We start from the raw sequence: 13,846 nt of genomic DNA, 5'->3' as shown, positions 1-13,846 counted from the left end.
TCATTTTCACACTGCTTTTTAGTGTCATCACTACATTCCTCACGACAATTTCCTTATTCCTTGCAGACTTGATAGTTTCTTTGTGATTTTTTTTTCCTTACTCTCTCTTTAAAATTTATGGGCTTCAAGAACCATTGTTTCTTTAGTAAGCACAGGCACTGCCTGCAACGAAACAGCGGCCGTTAGAAATTAAAAATGCACAGCAACAAAAAATCACATGTAACATTTTGTTATTTTGATATCTTACAAATTGTAATATTTGGCCGCTGGCTACATAATTTCTGAAGACACTTGTGTTGGTTGAGTGAAACATGCCAAAATAAAGAAAAGTTACATGTGGCTTGTGGCTGCTCTGCAATTTCAATGCTTTCTTTGCTTTCTGGAGGCATTTTATCTCCCTCTATTGTCCTAATTTCTCACTGTTCTCATTTTCTGTTATAATTGCATCTTTATTAATGTCAGAGAACTAACAAAACCATAGCCGACCAATGTTTTTGGGCACCAATAAAATAAATTAATAAATATAATGTCGGAGTAGTAAAGTATAAGCAAAGTGCAACTACTATTCTAAGTGTCTCCCGAGTAAAACTACCAAAGTTAAAAGACCCTGAGTTAAAAAGCAAATAGGCTATGTGTCACAGAAAAGAAACAATTTTAGTAGCAAAGGGAGCATGGGAACTAATGCTATTTGTTTCACTGTTATGCAATATAGCTAGTCATAATTCTGTCACTGAGGTGATTTACAAAAACAGCATGGCTGTAATTAAAAAATAACATTAACTGATTAGGTGACCTTTAAGAAAATCCTTTAAAATAAAAAAAATTGGCAATTGAATCAATATCTACATTCTGCAAACAACTGTGAAATGTACGGCAGTGAGTAATTCCCATTGTACAACAGCTTAGGGTTTCTTTCCATTCCATACATATCTGCTTAAATTTCTCTGCCCTCTTCATACTGTAATTAATCTAACCTTGTCTTTGTAGTCCCTATGCCAGTGATACATGTAAGGACCTAATGTGTTCCTTACTTAATGCTGATTCTTGAAAATTTATAAGTGGACATTCATGGGATTGTTGCCACCTACCTTCAAGCATTTGGCAGTCCTGTTTTTTATATATTTCTGTCATGATCTGTGGATCAAACAAACCTGAGACCATTCGTGCTACCCTTAATCTCTTTGGTATCTCTAGTTATTCCTATCTGGTATGGGTACCACACATGCTTGAACAATATTCTAGGATGCATCACAGAAGTGTTTTACAATCAATCTCTCTTGTGTACTACTAACTGTGTTTTTCTAGGTGAATGGTAACACGTACCAATCCAGAGTTTATTAACTACAGTCCTTGTATAGCCTCAGAGGTGTTACACGTGCAATCACAGTTTTAGATAATATAAAACATGATATTTATTACAATTAACTATACAGCTACAACTTTACTATCTCCTTAGAGTTGAAATGTATTCTTCTTTAACTTTTTCCCTTTCTTCTGCTGGTGGTAAATAAGGAACAATCCCTTTCATTCTTCTATCTGATCTAACAGCATCCTGAAACAATAATTAGATACGATACATTGTAGGCACTGTATGCACGTCATAGCATAAGTAAAATGTGAAAACATGTAGTGCAACTTACTGAGATCTGTACATTATTGCAAATGGCCCTTGCCTGCTTCATCTAAATTAACAGTATTGTATAGTACACACAAGGTGGGAGGAAAGTCATGAGAATTATTCAAATAAAAATTCTGGATTTCAGAAAACATTTCAAAAACAGTAACACTTTAAAATAGTGTCCATCTGACTTAATGTTTGTTGTTTGATCTCTACAAAGCATGCCATTTTTACTGAGAAGCATCATGCTACTGTTTAGGCATTTGGAAACTGTAATGCTGGTTAACTCTGGTGCCTTGGGAAACAAATTCATGGTGGGTTACCTCCTTCATATAAAAAAAAAACAAACTAAGCCATACTGTCCTCATGTGGATTCTTACCTACTTATTGGAGGGAGGGGGGTTGGGTTTAATGTTCAATCAACATCAAAGTTTGACCTGCAAACCTTTAGGCTGAATGCACTGACATGAACCCTATATCCCTGCTGAAGGGGCACAATGGTTTCTGCTGTAGATTTCCTTGACAAAAACAGATGTTTTTCAGTCAGTTCATCCAATTTAATAACTGTTCTGTAATACTTTGTTCTCATCTATTAGAAGGCTGAAGGACATTTGACATGTTTAATATTCAACAGCCATTCAACCTCTTTTTCTTTCTTTCTTTTATTAAAAAACTAACAACAACATTTGTGGACTATGCCTGGATGAATACTTCCTCTCTGTATCCCTGCTGAAACACTGCAATGGTTTCTGCTGCTGATATTCCCAATAAAAAACCGCTGATTTTAACATCAAAATGCTTTACTAGGTATGATTTTATTGGAGCCATAATGCAATTGCATGCCTTCAATATGTGAATTGGCACAACCAATCAGATAATACAGAACTAAATGTTTAATATGATCTCTGATCGGCGATGCTAGATCTGATCGGTGATATATCACACGCACAAACACAAGGCTCTCTACAACTCTCAGCAATTTTAAATAACAAATTTTATTAGAGAATATATGTACTGGTAGTAGTTAGCATTCCTAGTTCCCTAAACAGGCCTCTGCAGGATGTTCTTGAGTTCATACCGCCAAAAAAAAAAACTATTAACTGTTTCGGACACACAAAACTTTAGCTTGGCTTGATGAGTTACCCCAAAAAATGATTCCATATGACAGTATGAAATGAAAGAGAAGTAAGGAAAGTATGCTAGCTCCTTTTATTTTTATATCGCCTGTGTTTGACAACATTCGCATTCAAATAGAGATTTGTTTAGATGCTTCAGCAGTTATGTGGTATGATTCTCCTATCTGAATTTATTATCGAGTTGTAATCCCAAGAAATGCAGTTTAAGAGCCACAGAACATGAAAGGGAAGCAGTAGTTGGGAATGGAATGAGACAGGCTGCACCCTATCCCCAGTGTTATTCAATCTATAAACTGAGCAAGCTACAAAGAAGACCTTGGGAAAGGATATAAAATTACTGTGCAGTACATCAGTGACACTGATGGCAGAGGTACTGGAACATCAGTTGAATGGAATGGATGGCATCTTGAAAATTTTGTATCATATGAACATAACCAATATAAGCAAATAAAGAGAAATGGAATGTAGTTGTATTAAATTAAGGTAGTGCTGAGTGAAATAGATTGCAAGTGAGACACTGTAAGTAGTAGAGGAGTACTGCTTTTGGCACAGAAAAATAACTGATTACGGCTGAAGCAGAGAAGATATAAAATGCGGACTGGCAATAGCAACAAAAATATTTGTGAAAACGAGAAATTTGTAAACAATTAACATAAATTTAATTGTTAAGAAGTATTACTTGCAGTATTTCTTTGGATATAGCCTTTTACAGAATAACAAGCAGTAGAGAGAAGAAGAGAATAGAATCTTTTAAATGTGGTGCAATAGGAGAATTCTGGAGAGCTGCTGGGTAGATTGCATTACTAACAAGAAGGCACTGGATCATACTGGGTAGAATATAGATTTATGGCATGAATTAACTAAAAGAGAGGATAATTTCATAGTACACAAGCTGTCCTACCAATGAATTGTCAAATTTGCAATTAAATCAGGACTCCATTCCACTGAGACTGAAGCTTTACATAATACTTTATTTAATACTGGTTGATTTCAACTTCATGGTCATTATCAAGTATTTGCAACCATGTGGTCATGCACCAACCATTTGTAGACTATACATGAAATAAGGTAGTTCATACTTATCTTAACACTGATCATGACTGTGTTATAAGCAGGTTCAACAAAGTTAACTGGAATATGCCTTGGCATTCTTTCCCATATTTTGTTCTTTGACTTCATGTGTGGTCTACAAACATTAGATGTGTGGCCATTTAGTTGCAGATGCTTGATAATATTCATGAGGTTGAAATTGGCCAAATGCAAATAAAAGTGTTGCATTAAGTTATAGCCTCAGTGGAGAAATGTCCTCATTTAATCAGTACTTGGTGGCTGTAGACCCAGTTATGTAAAAAACAATTTTGTAAGTGAGGGACATGTGGAAGGTAACAATAGTAGAGGGAGACTGAGTGTTGACTACAGTAAGTAGGTTCAAAGTATGTGGGTGCAAAAGTTATACAGATATGAAGAGGCTTGTCTGGACAGGCTAGTGTGAAGAACTGTATCATAATTGTATTTGGACTGAAAATCACAGAGTCAGTTCCTATCAAATGCACCATTCCTATCAAGTCAACCAGTTTTCCTAAATTTTTGGTTCTTGATATTACAGATTTCTCACATTTTTTGAATATTTGACAGTTAACAACTACTGTGAATTCTAACAGTTCTTGGCTATGCTACTTTTTTGTTTTTGGGATCAAAAATATTAAAAATTGTTGTTTTCTAATCATTGTGGGGAATCAATTTGACTATAAGGCCAAAACAACTGAAGCTACAGATTTGCATTGGTGCCATTTTAAAGCTCCTGAACTGTGTTTTAATTTTATGTGCAACACAACACTACCATGAGATTAATTCAGTCTTGCAAAAATCCATCAAGTTTGGTTTTCAAAAACTCAAAAACAACCCTTTTATTTTATTTTCTGAAAAACGTGTTTTTTATGTGTATCTATTTTCCTTTGATGAAGTTTAAAGATAGCAATTCAGATAAGCTGGTGTTGGTTGGAAGGATTCATAAGGCACAGGCTGTGAAGCAGCCATTGAAATGAAGGATATCATGTTTGGCAGCGTGTTCAGCAACAGGGTGGTCCCCTTGTTTCTTGAACAAATTATCTATGTTAACAACTGAAATACGAAGTACTGATGTTTCACAATATTTATTCTGTAGTTTTTTGTGAACAAGCTTTCAGCTTTCTAGCCCATCTTCAGACAATTAAAGACTAAACAGACAGTCCACACATCATCAGCAAGAGTCTACAGCTGTACAATGATTATTTAATGAGCATATTATCTTAGGGCAGAGAAAACTATTAAAAAGCTGCTGTTACTTTAGCAAGGATGAATAACTGAACTGTATTTTCTCCTTAAGAATCACATAAGGATTCTGTGATTGGTGTTTCCTTACAGTAAGAATTTCTAGTAAAGTTAGTTTTCAGCTTTATTTGCTCTACAGAGAACATAAAATTTTGAGTAAAGTTAGTTTTCAGCTTTATTTGCTCTAGAGAGTACAAGTAGTGTAAATCCACAAAAATGGTTTTGAGAACAGAGGCATAGTACTCTCTGAGTTATGGGATATTTTCCACGGACTAGTGAATGAAGTCCCTATTTGAGTGGTGTGGTGTCAGATTGCACCACTTCACTTGGCAACTGGAAGAGCTGTTTATTATTTCAGAGGACAAGTGAAGCAAGGCCACACAGCGTGCTGTGTTTCAAAGATTTGTAGTTCCATCACAACAATTAATTGTTGCTATGGACAGAGATCACTATTCAGAACAAACTGATCGTAAACTAATGTAATTCAAAATGTGTTGTGAAAAATGGGCCACATTTTTATCACTTATACCATTTGTGTACATGGTTGTCAAACAACATAATCTGTTTTGAAACACTGTAAGCACATAACTGTATATTCTGACAGGTGCACAGGACACAATAGGAACATAAAAATGGCACTTTCTTTGAAGCAACTATTACAAGAACTTGGTATGGAAACAGAAATCATAAACCATAAATTTCTTGTGTCAGTGCATCCATACCTACGAAATGATGTCGAATTCAGCTTGATAGAAGCAAAGAGTAGAAAAGCAATGCATGTTTATTTGTCAGATGACTGGATAACCATTGTGAAAGAGTCCAAGAAGGAAAATCTGTTTAAAATAGTTCAAATGATGCCATACAGATTTTTTTATCCACAACAAAATTGGATGCAGCCATTGTAAAATGGAAGAAAACCACTGATGGTCACAGCGGGAACTGGTTAGACATTCAGTGGTTGCGGTATGAAAAGGGACATGCATATTCACTAAAACACAAAAACAGCCTTGGTGCTGGCATACAGTTCCACGAAATCAATTTGGCAAACAAAGGTAAAGGAAGACCAGCACATCAACTACCAGAAGAAGACAGTCTCTACAAGCAGCGACCAGCAGTTATGGATGCAAAGAAGTAGTAGTATATGTTGGATTTGCTCACTTCTATTCCCCCCGTTTAGTACCATGTCTTCGAACATATTCCTTGCATTGGAAACACACATCAAAAACGGTCTGGTGAGTCTGAAGACAATCATGAATTGTTCTGTGTGTGAGTATGTAGGCAAATGTAGTCAGTACAAGAAGGGATATAGAAATATTAAACATGGAACTGTTATACTGTGTACTACTTTGTTTGCAATTATTTTCAGGAGTCTACTGAAGCAAGTCCATATTTTCAGTTTCAAACATTGCTGCAGACTACAATGTTTCTTCTACGTACTCTAATTTGCATGGAACGAGTAAAAATAAAGTACATTTTTGTTTGCCTGAAGTTTATGCTGATTGTTTTATTCCCATATGGCCTTATCCTCTGATATCTCTCGGAAACACTTACTCTGGACTTGCACCACTTGTATTCTGAATGCCTCATTTAATTTCATAAGAATGACATTCATGCAGAGCATGGTTAGCAAGTTTGGAATCTTTCTTTTTCAGTTTCCAACTCCTTTCCCGTTCAGTCAGTCTAGTAATTATAGGCCTACCAGACCTTGACTCAAATATAATTTGCCACACATATTGCAAGAAATCCTATAAATTCCACTCTCTTCTAAAAGTGGAATCTTGTCATTGCTGTTGAAAAGAATGTGAATAAGTATTGCTAGTACAAAAAGCTGGTGTTTATTTCCTAGATTTTATGGCATTGTGAGGAAGATACAGAAGTGAGTTACCCTCTGTCTTTTCTTCCTACTGAGTACATTATAAATTAGGCCAGGATTATAACCATTACTGTATGCAATTTCTTTAATTATTTTTAATGCATTTTCAAAATCTAATTTGGTCTGTTGTATAGAGAGCTGGTGGTGTGCCATGGAGTGGAAAGCTGTATGTTTGTGTGTTACAGGATGGTGGGAATTGGTAGGTATTACTGTCTCTGCAGAAAGCCACATTGCTGTGTATCTTAAATAAAGAATTTTTTTGCTAATGTCAATAGTAAGGTTTAAGAAGTTGAGTCTCCTCGCAGCTCCATTGTAAAATTAATTTTATTACAGTGGAAAAATTTGTTTAATTGCCTGGTGGTACCTGTCCACAAGCACAGTACATCGTGACGTACATTCTCTGCAAGCTGCCATATGGTGTATGGCAGAAGGTATTGAGAAATATTCTTGACTGTATGGTGTTCCAAGAATATGAATAAGTATTGCTAGTACAAAAAGCTGGTGTATATTTCCTAGATTTTATCGCATTGTGAGGAAGATACAGAAGTGCACACATTGCAGAACCAAAGTTTGTTAATTCACAACGAACCAACTCAGTACAGCTTTAGAGGATGAAGGTCCACACATGAGTGCAACTTGAATGCCTTTCTGTGACAATGCATACAAAGTGCCCCCTATGAAGAAGTCCACGATTGTCAAAAAAATGGCTCTGAGCACTATGGGACTTAACATCTGAGGTCATCAGTCCCCTAGAACTTAGAACTACTTAAACCTAACTAACCTAAGGGCATCACACACATCCATGCCCCAGGCAGGATTCGAACCTGCGACTGTAGCGGTCACGCGGTTCCGGACTGAAGCGCCTAGAACCGCTCAGCCACACCGGCCGGCGTCACGATTGTCAATAGTGGCGATAAGCAAGGTGGTGATGCGAATGCACAGTGACATGGTCCTATGAGACCGTGAGCTCATGGGTAGTTGAGGTGCAGGTCCAGCGAAGCAGGGCCTTTCGGAGTGGCTGATAGAAGTCCAGCAGCTGTGATCCAGGCGAAGGCAAAGTGGGGGTTTCTAGAACTGCTGATGGAAGTCCAATACTAGTGATTCTCGCAAAGGCATGCGACAGCACTGTCTGGTGAGTAGCAGCAGCAGCAGCAGCAGGCTTTGTAGTATCTAGCTTAGCCTCAAGGGATGCTGGTGGTCTGTCTGTAGCCCAGAGTTGAACTATCTGTCAAGGGGCTGAGTGGCGACCTAAGTACACTACAGCACAGGAATACAGGCGCATTGTCACATGGACATGTGACTATGCGGACACAAGTAGGAGCCTGTGACTGCAGCTCTATGTGCTGCGACCTGTGTGCCCTGTATCAACACAGCAGCACAAGGCTTTGAGGTGAACAGCTCAGCAACTCTTCTGTTGACAAAAAACCTCCCCAGGTAAGGCAGGAGCTCTACCTGGCTTGCAAAACATATCTGCAAATATGGACCCAGCCCTGCATATACTAGGGGCAGGTATCATGTACCACAACTTGTCATTTCCTTTCCTGTTCCAATTGCAAACGAAGTGTGGAAAATTACTGTATAAATGCCTCTGTATGAGCCCTAATTTCTTGTCTTCTCGATCTTTACATGAAATGTATGTTGGTGGCAGTGGACTGTTCTGTTGTCAGTTGGAAACACCTGTCCTCTATATTTTCTCAATGGTTTTTTTTGCGAGAAGAACATTGTCTTTCCTCCAGGCATTCCATTTGAATTAACGATGAATCTCCGTAACAGTCACAAGCTGATTGAACCTGCTGCTAACAAACCCAGTAGCATGCCTCTGATTTCTTCAATGTATTCTTTTAATACATCTCGATGGGGATCTCAAACACCCCAGCAGTACTCAAGAATGTGTTGCACAAGTGTTCAATATACTGTCTCTTTTGTGAGTGAATTACACTTTCCTACAATTCTTGCAATAAACTGAAGTTGATTACTTGCCTTCCCTACTATCATCTTAATGGACTTGTTTGCTTTGCAAAGTTACACCTCAATATTTAATCAAAGTGACTGTGACACGTAGTGCAACATTAGACTGTATTCAAACATTTCTACATGGTTTTTTTCCACTCTTCTGCATTAACATACATTTTGAATATTTTCGTACATTTAGAATGAGTGCGATTCATCACACCAAATAGAAATTCTGTCTACGTCATCCTGTATCATCCTACAGTCAATCAATGATAATACTTTCCCCTATGATAAAGTGTCATCAGCAAGCAGTCGCAAATTGCTGCTCATACTATCTGTCAGATTATTTATGTACACAGAGAACAAGAGTGGTCCTATCACATTTCTTTGAAGTACTCCTGACAATATTGCTGTCTCTGACGAACACTTGCCATTGAGGAAAATGTACTGGTGCTATTACTTAATAAGTCTTCGAGCCACTCGCATACCTTTGAACCTACTCCAATCGCTTGGACCTTCATTAACAGTGTGCACTGGTGCATTGTGTCATATGCTTTCCGGAAATCTACAAATATCGAATCTGCCTGCTGCCTTTCATCCATACTTCACCAATTTACAATGTGACAAAATAGCAAGCTGCGTTTCACATGACAAAGCTGAGTTTCACATGACAGAAGTTTTCTAAAACAGTGCTGATTTCTGGACAGAAGCTTTTCTGTCTCAAGGAAATGTATTAGGCCTATACTTAAATTTAGAAAATGTTCAGTAATTCTACAGCATACCAATGTTAAGTCAGTAGCAACCATCCACTGTGTCGTTCAATGGGGCATGGAGGGGCATATGGTCAACATTCCGCTCTCCGGACTGTTATCAGCTTCCCGAACCTCGTAGCTGCTAATTATCACTCTAGTAGCTCCTCAACTGGCATCACAAGGCTGAGTTCTAGTTCTCCCACCACAGAAAAACTGCTGGCAGTACTGGGAATTGAACCTTGGTCCTCCGCACAGCAGTCATATATGCTGACCAATTAGCTACATAGGCAGACCACTGTAGTATTTTAGAACACAGTATCTCTTCATCCAAAAACTTTTGTTCAAAATTATTTATAAACATTTCAGCTAATAAGATGCTCAGAGAGGGCCCCATTGATAATCCCTATGACTGGCTGTATAGCTTGCTGAATTTGAAATAATTTTACTTCAAACATGTCTCAGTTACTTATTTTATATCACACATTGTTATATATTTAATCTTTGGGTATAATGCAATACAAGATTTGTTCATAGTTTCTTTGAGTATTTAATTATGTTTGTATATTTTGTACAGATATGTAGTCACGAAAAGTCATCTATCTTTGGAAAAAACAATCTTTGTACAACTATAAACAATAGCTAATTTTGAGTGGACTGTCTGTTTAATCTTGAGATGTCTGAGAATGGCCTACAAAGCTGAGAGCCAGTTCACAATGAACTATAAAATAACTATTACTGTCGAACATCAGTACTGTGCGTTCCAGTTTTTAATACCTCTACATCCCTCCAAATACTGGTAGAATATATATCTGTACTCTGAAGGCCACTTTACAGTATGTGGTGGAAGTTACTTTTTGCAACTTGATACTTTGTGTACTACTGTCACTTCTCCTTTTCCTGGTATATCTATGAATAGTACACGGGAAGAATGATTGCTGGTACCCCTCTGTGTGAGGTTGACTCTTTCTCAAATTTTTTCTTCATGGTCTTTCAGCAAGATATCCGGTCAGTCTTAGGATTTTTATCTGTCACTTATCATTCCTTTCACCTCTAGCAATGTTTCTTGATGTGAAAAGTGCCGAGTTACTTTGTGGTTCGGGATCCACATTAAACTCTAGGTCTCCCAGTCACAGGCTGGCTATGTCAGTTCAAAGCTCGGAGGAAAACAATGGCATACCACCTAAAACAGGACCATGTCTAGTAAGGCAGAGTGATGTTCAAAACAACTTTTGTATTGATGACTGCTTTACTTACTTTTTTGGGGGGAACCAATATATTGGTTAACTCTTCTAGAAATGAATGTTTAAGAACTTTGATAGTTAACCACACCGTGGTGCAAAATACCTCTCTAGCAGTGTCTGCCACTAGAGTTGGATGAGTATCTTCGAGATGTTTTCATGCTTGCTAAATGAATCTGTAACAAAACATGCTGCTCTTCTTTCGTTCTTCTTTACTTCTTGTAACAATATTATCTGGTACGGATCCCCGACTAACCAGCAGTATGGGGTAATCAATCATAGAAGTACGTTGTACAGACGCATATAGTAAGGGTAATAAGTAGTGTTCACTCTAGAACCTCTTGTACTAGACAGACCTTTAAACAGGTGACCTTACTGACTATAGTCTCACAGCACGGTTACTCCCTTATGAAGTTTGTTGTTAACAATTAATCACTGATTGAAAACATTCATATACACAATGTGATACGAAGAAATGATTATCACTGCCTACCACCTAGCCTTAGTGTGTTACAGAAGATAGAGAAGGGGCAGTAAAATAAAAATGAGATATATGGGAAAAAGATTAAGTAAACTGTTTATCGTTTCAAAAGTAATCATCATAGCTGTAAATACATTGATCCCACTGTAAGACAAGACATGAATGCTTGTTGGCCTGTGGAACTATGATTGTACACAGGCACGCACCTTCTGAAGCAAACCGAAGGGCACGAATGTCTCTCTTCAGGGCTCTAAAAATTGCATGGAGAGATACTGGGGTGTATGGAGGATGTGGGCCCACCCACACATTGCTCTGGTTGTTTTGAATATACTGCAGAAGTTTTTCTGGGGAACCCTTACATATCCTCCATACACTCCCAATCTCTCCCCATATGATGTCCATATTTATTCCGATGAAAGAAGTATGTGGCTGTCCATTTACTTCAGATGAAGATGTGTACACCTAAGTACACTATGGCACCTTAGACAACTTCAAACACTTTTCCATTAGGGTACTGACCATCTTGTCTCACAGTGAGGACCAATGCATTAACAATTATGGAGATTATTTTTGAAATAACAAACAGTTTCCTTACTCTTTTCTGTGTCATTTTCATTTGACTGATCCTTACAGTAATGTTTTCGGCTTTAAAAATCATTGAACATCTACCACGTGATGTAATGAGTCAACGAAACATGCAAATAACTAACTTTTCTCGAAGAGGATGACATTTTCAAAAATGGCTCTGAGCACTATGGGACTTAAGATCTGTGGTCATCAGTCCCCTAGAACTTAGAACTACTTAAACCTAACCAACCTAAGGACATCACACACATCCATGCCCGAGGCAGGATTCGAACCTGCGACCGTAGCAGTCGCGCAGTTCCGGACTGTGACGACATTTTCATTAAGCCATATAGCACAACTGTATGGTCTTGGGAAAAATAACAGCTGTAGGTGCTCCTGCATTCGGCCATTTGCAGTACCAACACAGCAAGGCCAGTTTGGTTAATATTACAAAGCTAAGTCGATCTACCACCCAGACCACTGCCACTAGCTGCTGCCCCTCCCTCCATGAAGCACAGGTTTATCTCGACTGTCCACAGATACCTCTGTGTTGTGGTTACACCAACGGAACCGCTATCTCTATTGTTGAAGCACACAAGTCATCCCACCTAGGCACAGTAGTGTTTCACAGGGGGATGTGTACACACAAGATCAAAATCTGACACGATGAGGTTGAAATGATATTGACTTACCTTCACAAAGGCGAAGTTACCTTAAAACTTACTGTTTCTTTTAATTATAACTGCAAAGCCAAATATGTACTTTCGTGTTCACTCACTGCTATTTTGGAAAACAATTGCACTATCCTTAATATACGAGTTGCTTCATGTTTTTACCAACAGTTCGAAAGAAAAAATGGGTTTCTGCCGCTCGACACCATTAATTTTTACAATACTTCACATTACATTATCATGGAAAATAACTACTATGTAGTGATTTTCAAGTGACTGATCAATTTGTATTAGAAACGCGTTAGATTTGTACGGTGCGTGTTTTTATAACCAACAAAGTCATCACTCTGACAATGACATAATGAGCTGACACTATCGTGGTAAGTATTTGGGGTTTGCAACGACCCTGTGTGGAACTGCTTTTTTCACACCCAATTCATACTAATGCTTTAAATGATCATTTGTATTTGGTTAAAGGTAACTCAATGTAAGTAGGCTAACAATTACAGTTGTAGGGTATGCATATCTATTCTCTTCGTTGTTAGACGAAATAAAAAGGAACAAAGTCTCTGCTCACCCAGAATTTCTTGCACGCATTATAGTTGTCAAAATGCTTACTGCATGCGTCTTTGTCATAATTGTTGGCACCTAAGCATTTGAGTGACATTTCCTGCTCCTGAAACAGGAATTCTTAAATTAAGAGGGTTGTTTTATTCGTAATCAAGACGTATTTCAGATATTTCAAATCGAAATTAACCTTCAGACAAGGATTATTATCATCATTATTTAATTGGTCTCTCTTCCTGTGTGCAGCACGGCTTTGTTTTGCTTCCATTGCTGTCATCTCAACCATGCATTGCATACTCTAATATCACTTGTGACGTATGAATTGACGAATTGTTCCAAATGTTACTTCTGCTCCATGTTTGTTTTGGAAGTAAACCGCTATGATATCTCTGACCAGAGACACGTTTAGTACGTCAAAATCAGCGCCACTTAAACGTACACCAGCAATGCTGGCGTCAAATCTTTCCACATGACAGCGAGGATCGCTTTCTGATACTCATATCATTTATTCATTAGCTCACTAAACAGATATCAAACTACATAACGCACCATCCATTGTTACACTTGTATATATGTTATGCGTTTTGAAATACAGCTTGCTTGCATTGTACGGTATACAATTCTACAATTTCATTACACTACCTACAGAAAGTTGTTCCACTCACAGTCTAAAGACTAAG

General features: G+C 37.8%; 1 protein-coding gene across 1 annotated transcript; it reads right to left on the bottom strand.

Moving 5' to 3' along the window:
• Positions 1–1,292: 1,292 nt before the first annotated feature.
• Positions 1,293–13,545, bottom strand: LOC124619680 (coiled-coil-helix-coiled-coil-helix domain-containing protein 7). Its single transcript, XM_047146223.1, has 3 exons — positions 13,357–13,545; positions 13,177–13,275; positions 1,293–1,552 (listed from the first exon to the last, which is right to left on the bottom strand). The coding sequence occupies exons 1-3, from the start codon at positions 13,459–13,461 to the stop codon at positions 1,445–1,447; spliced, it is 312 nt and encodes a 103-aa protein (XP_047002179.1). The 5' UTR covers positions 13,462–13,545; the 3' UTR covers positions 1,293–1,444.
• Between the last annotated feature and the right edge of the window lie 301 nt (positions 13,546–13,846).

The sequence above is a fragment of the Schistocerca americana genome, chromosome 6 (assembly GCF_021461395.2).
Source record: "Schistocerca americana isolate TAMUIC-IGC-003095 chromosome 6, iqSchAmer2.1, whole genome shotgun sequence".
NCBI classification, from domain to species: Eukaryota; Metazoa; Arthropoda; class Insecta; order Orthoptera; family Acrididae; genus Schistocerca; species Schistocerca americana.
This window is presented reverse-complemented; position numbering and strand designations above follow the sequence as displayed.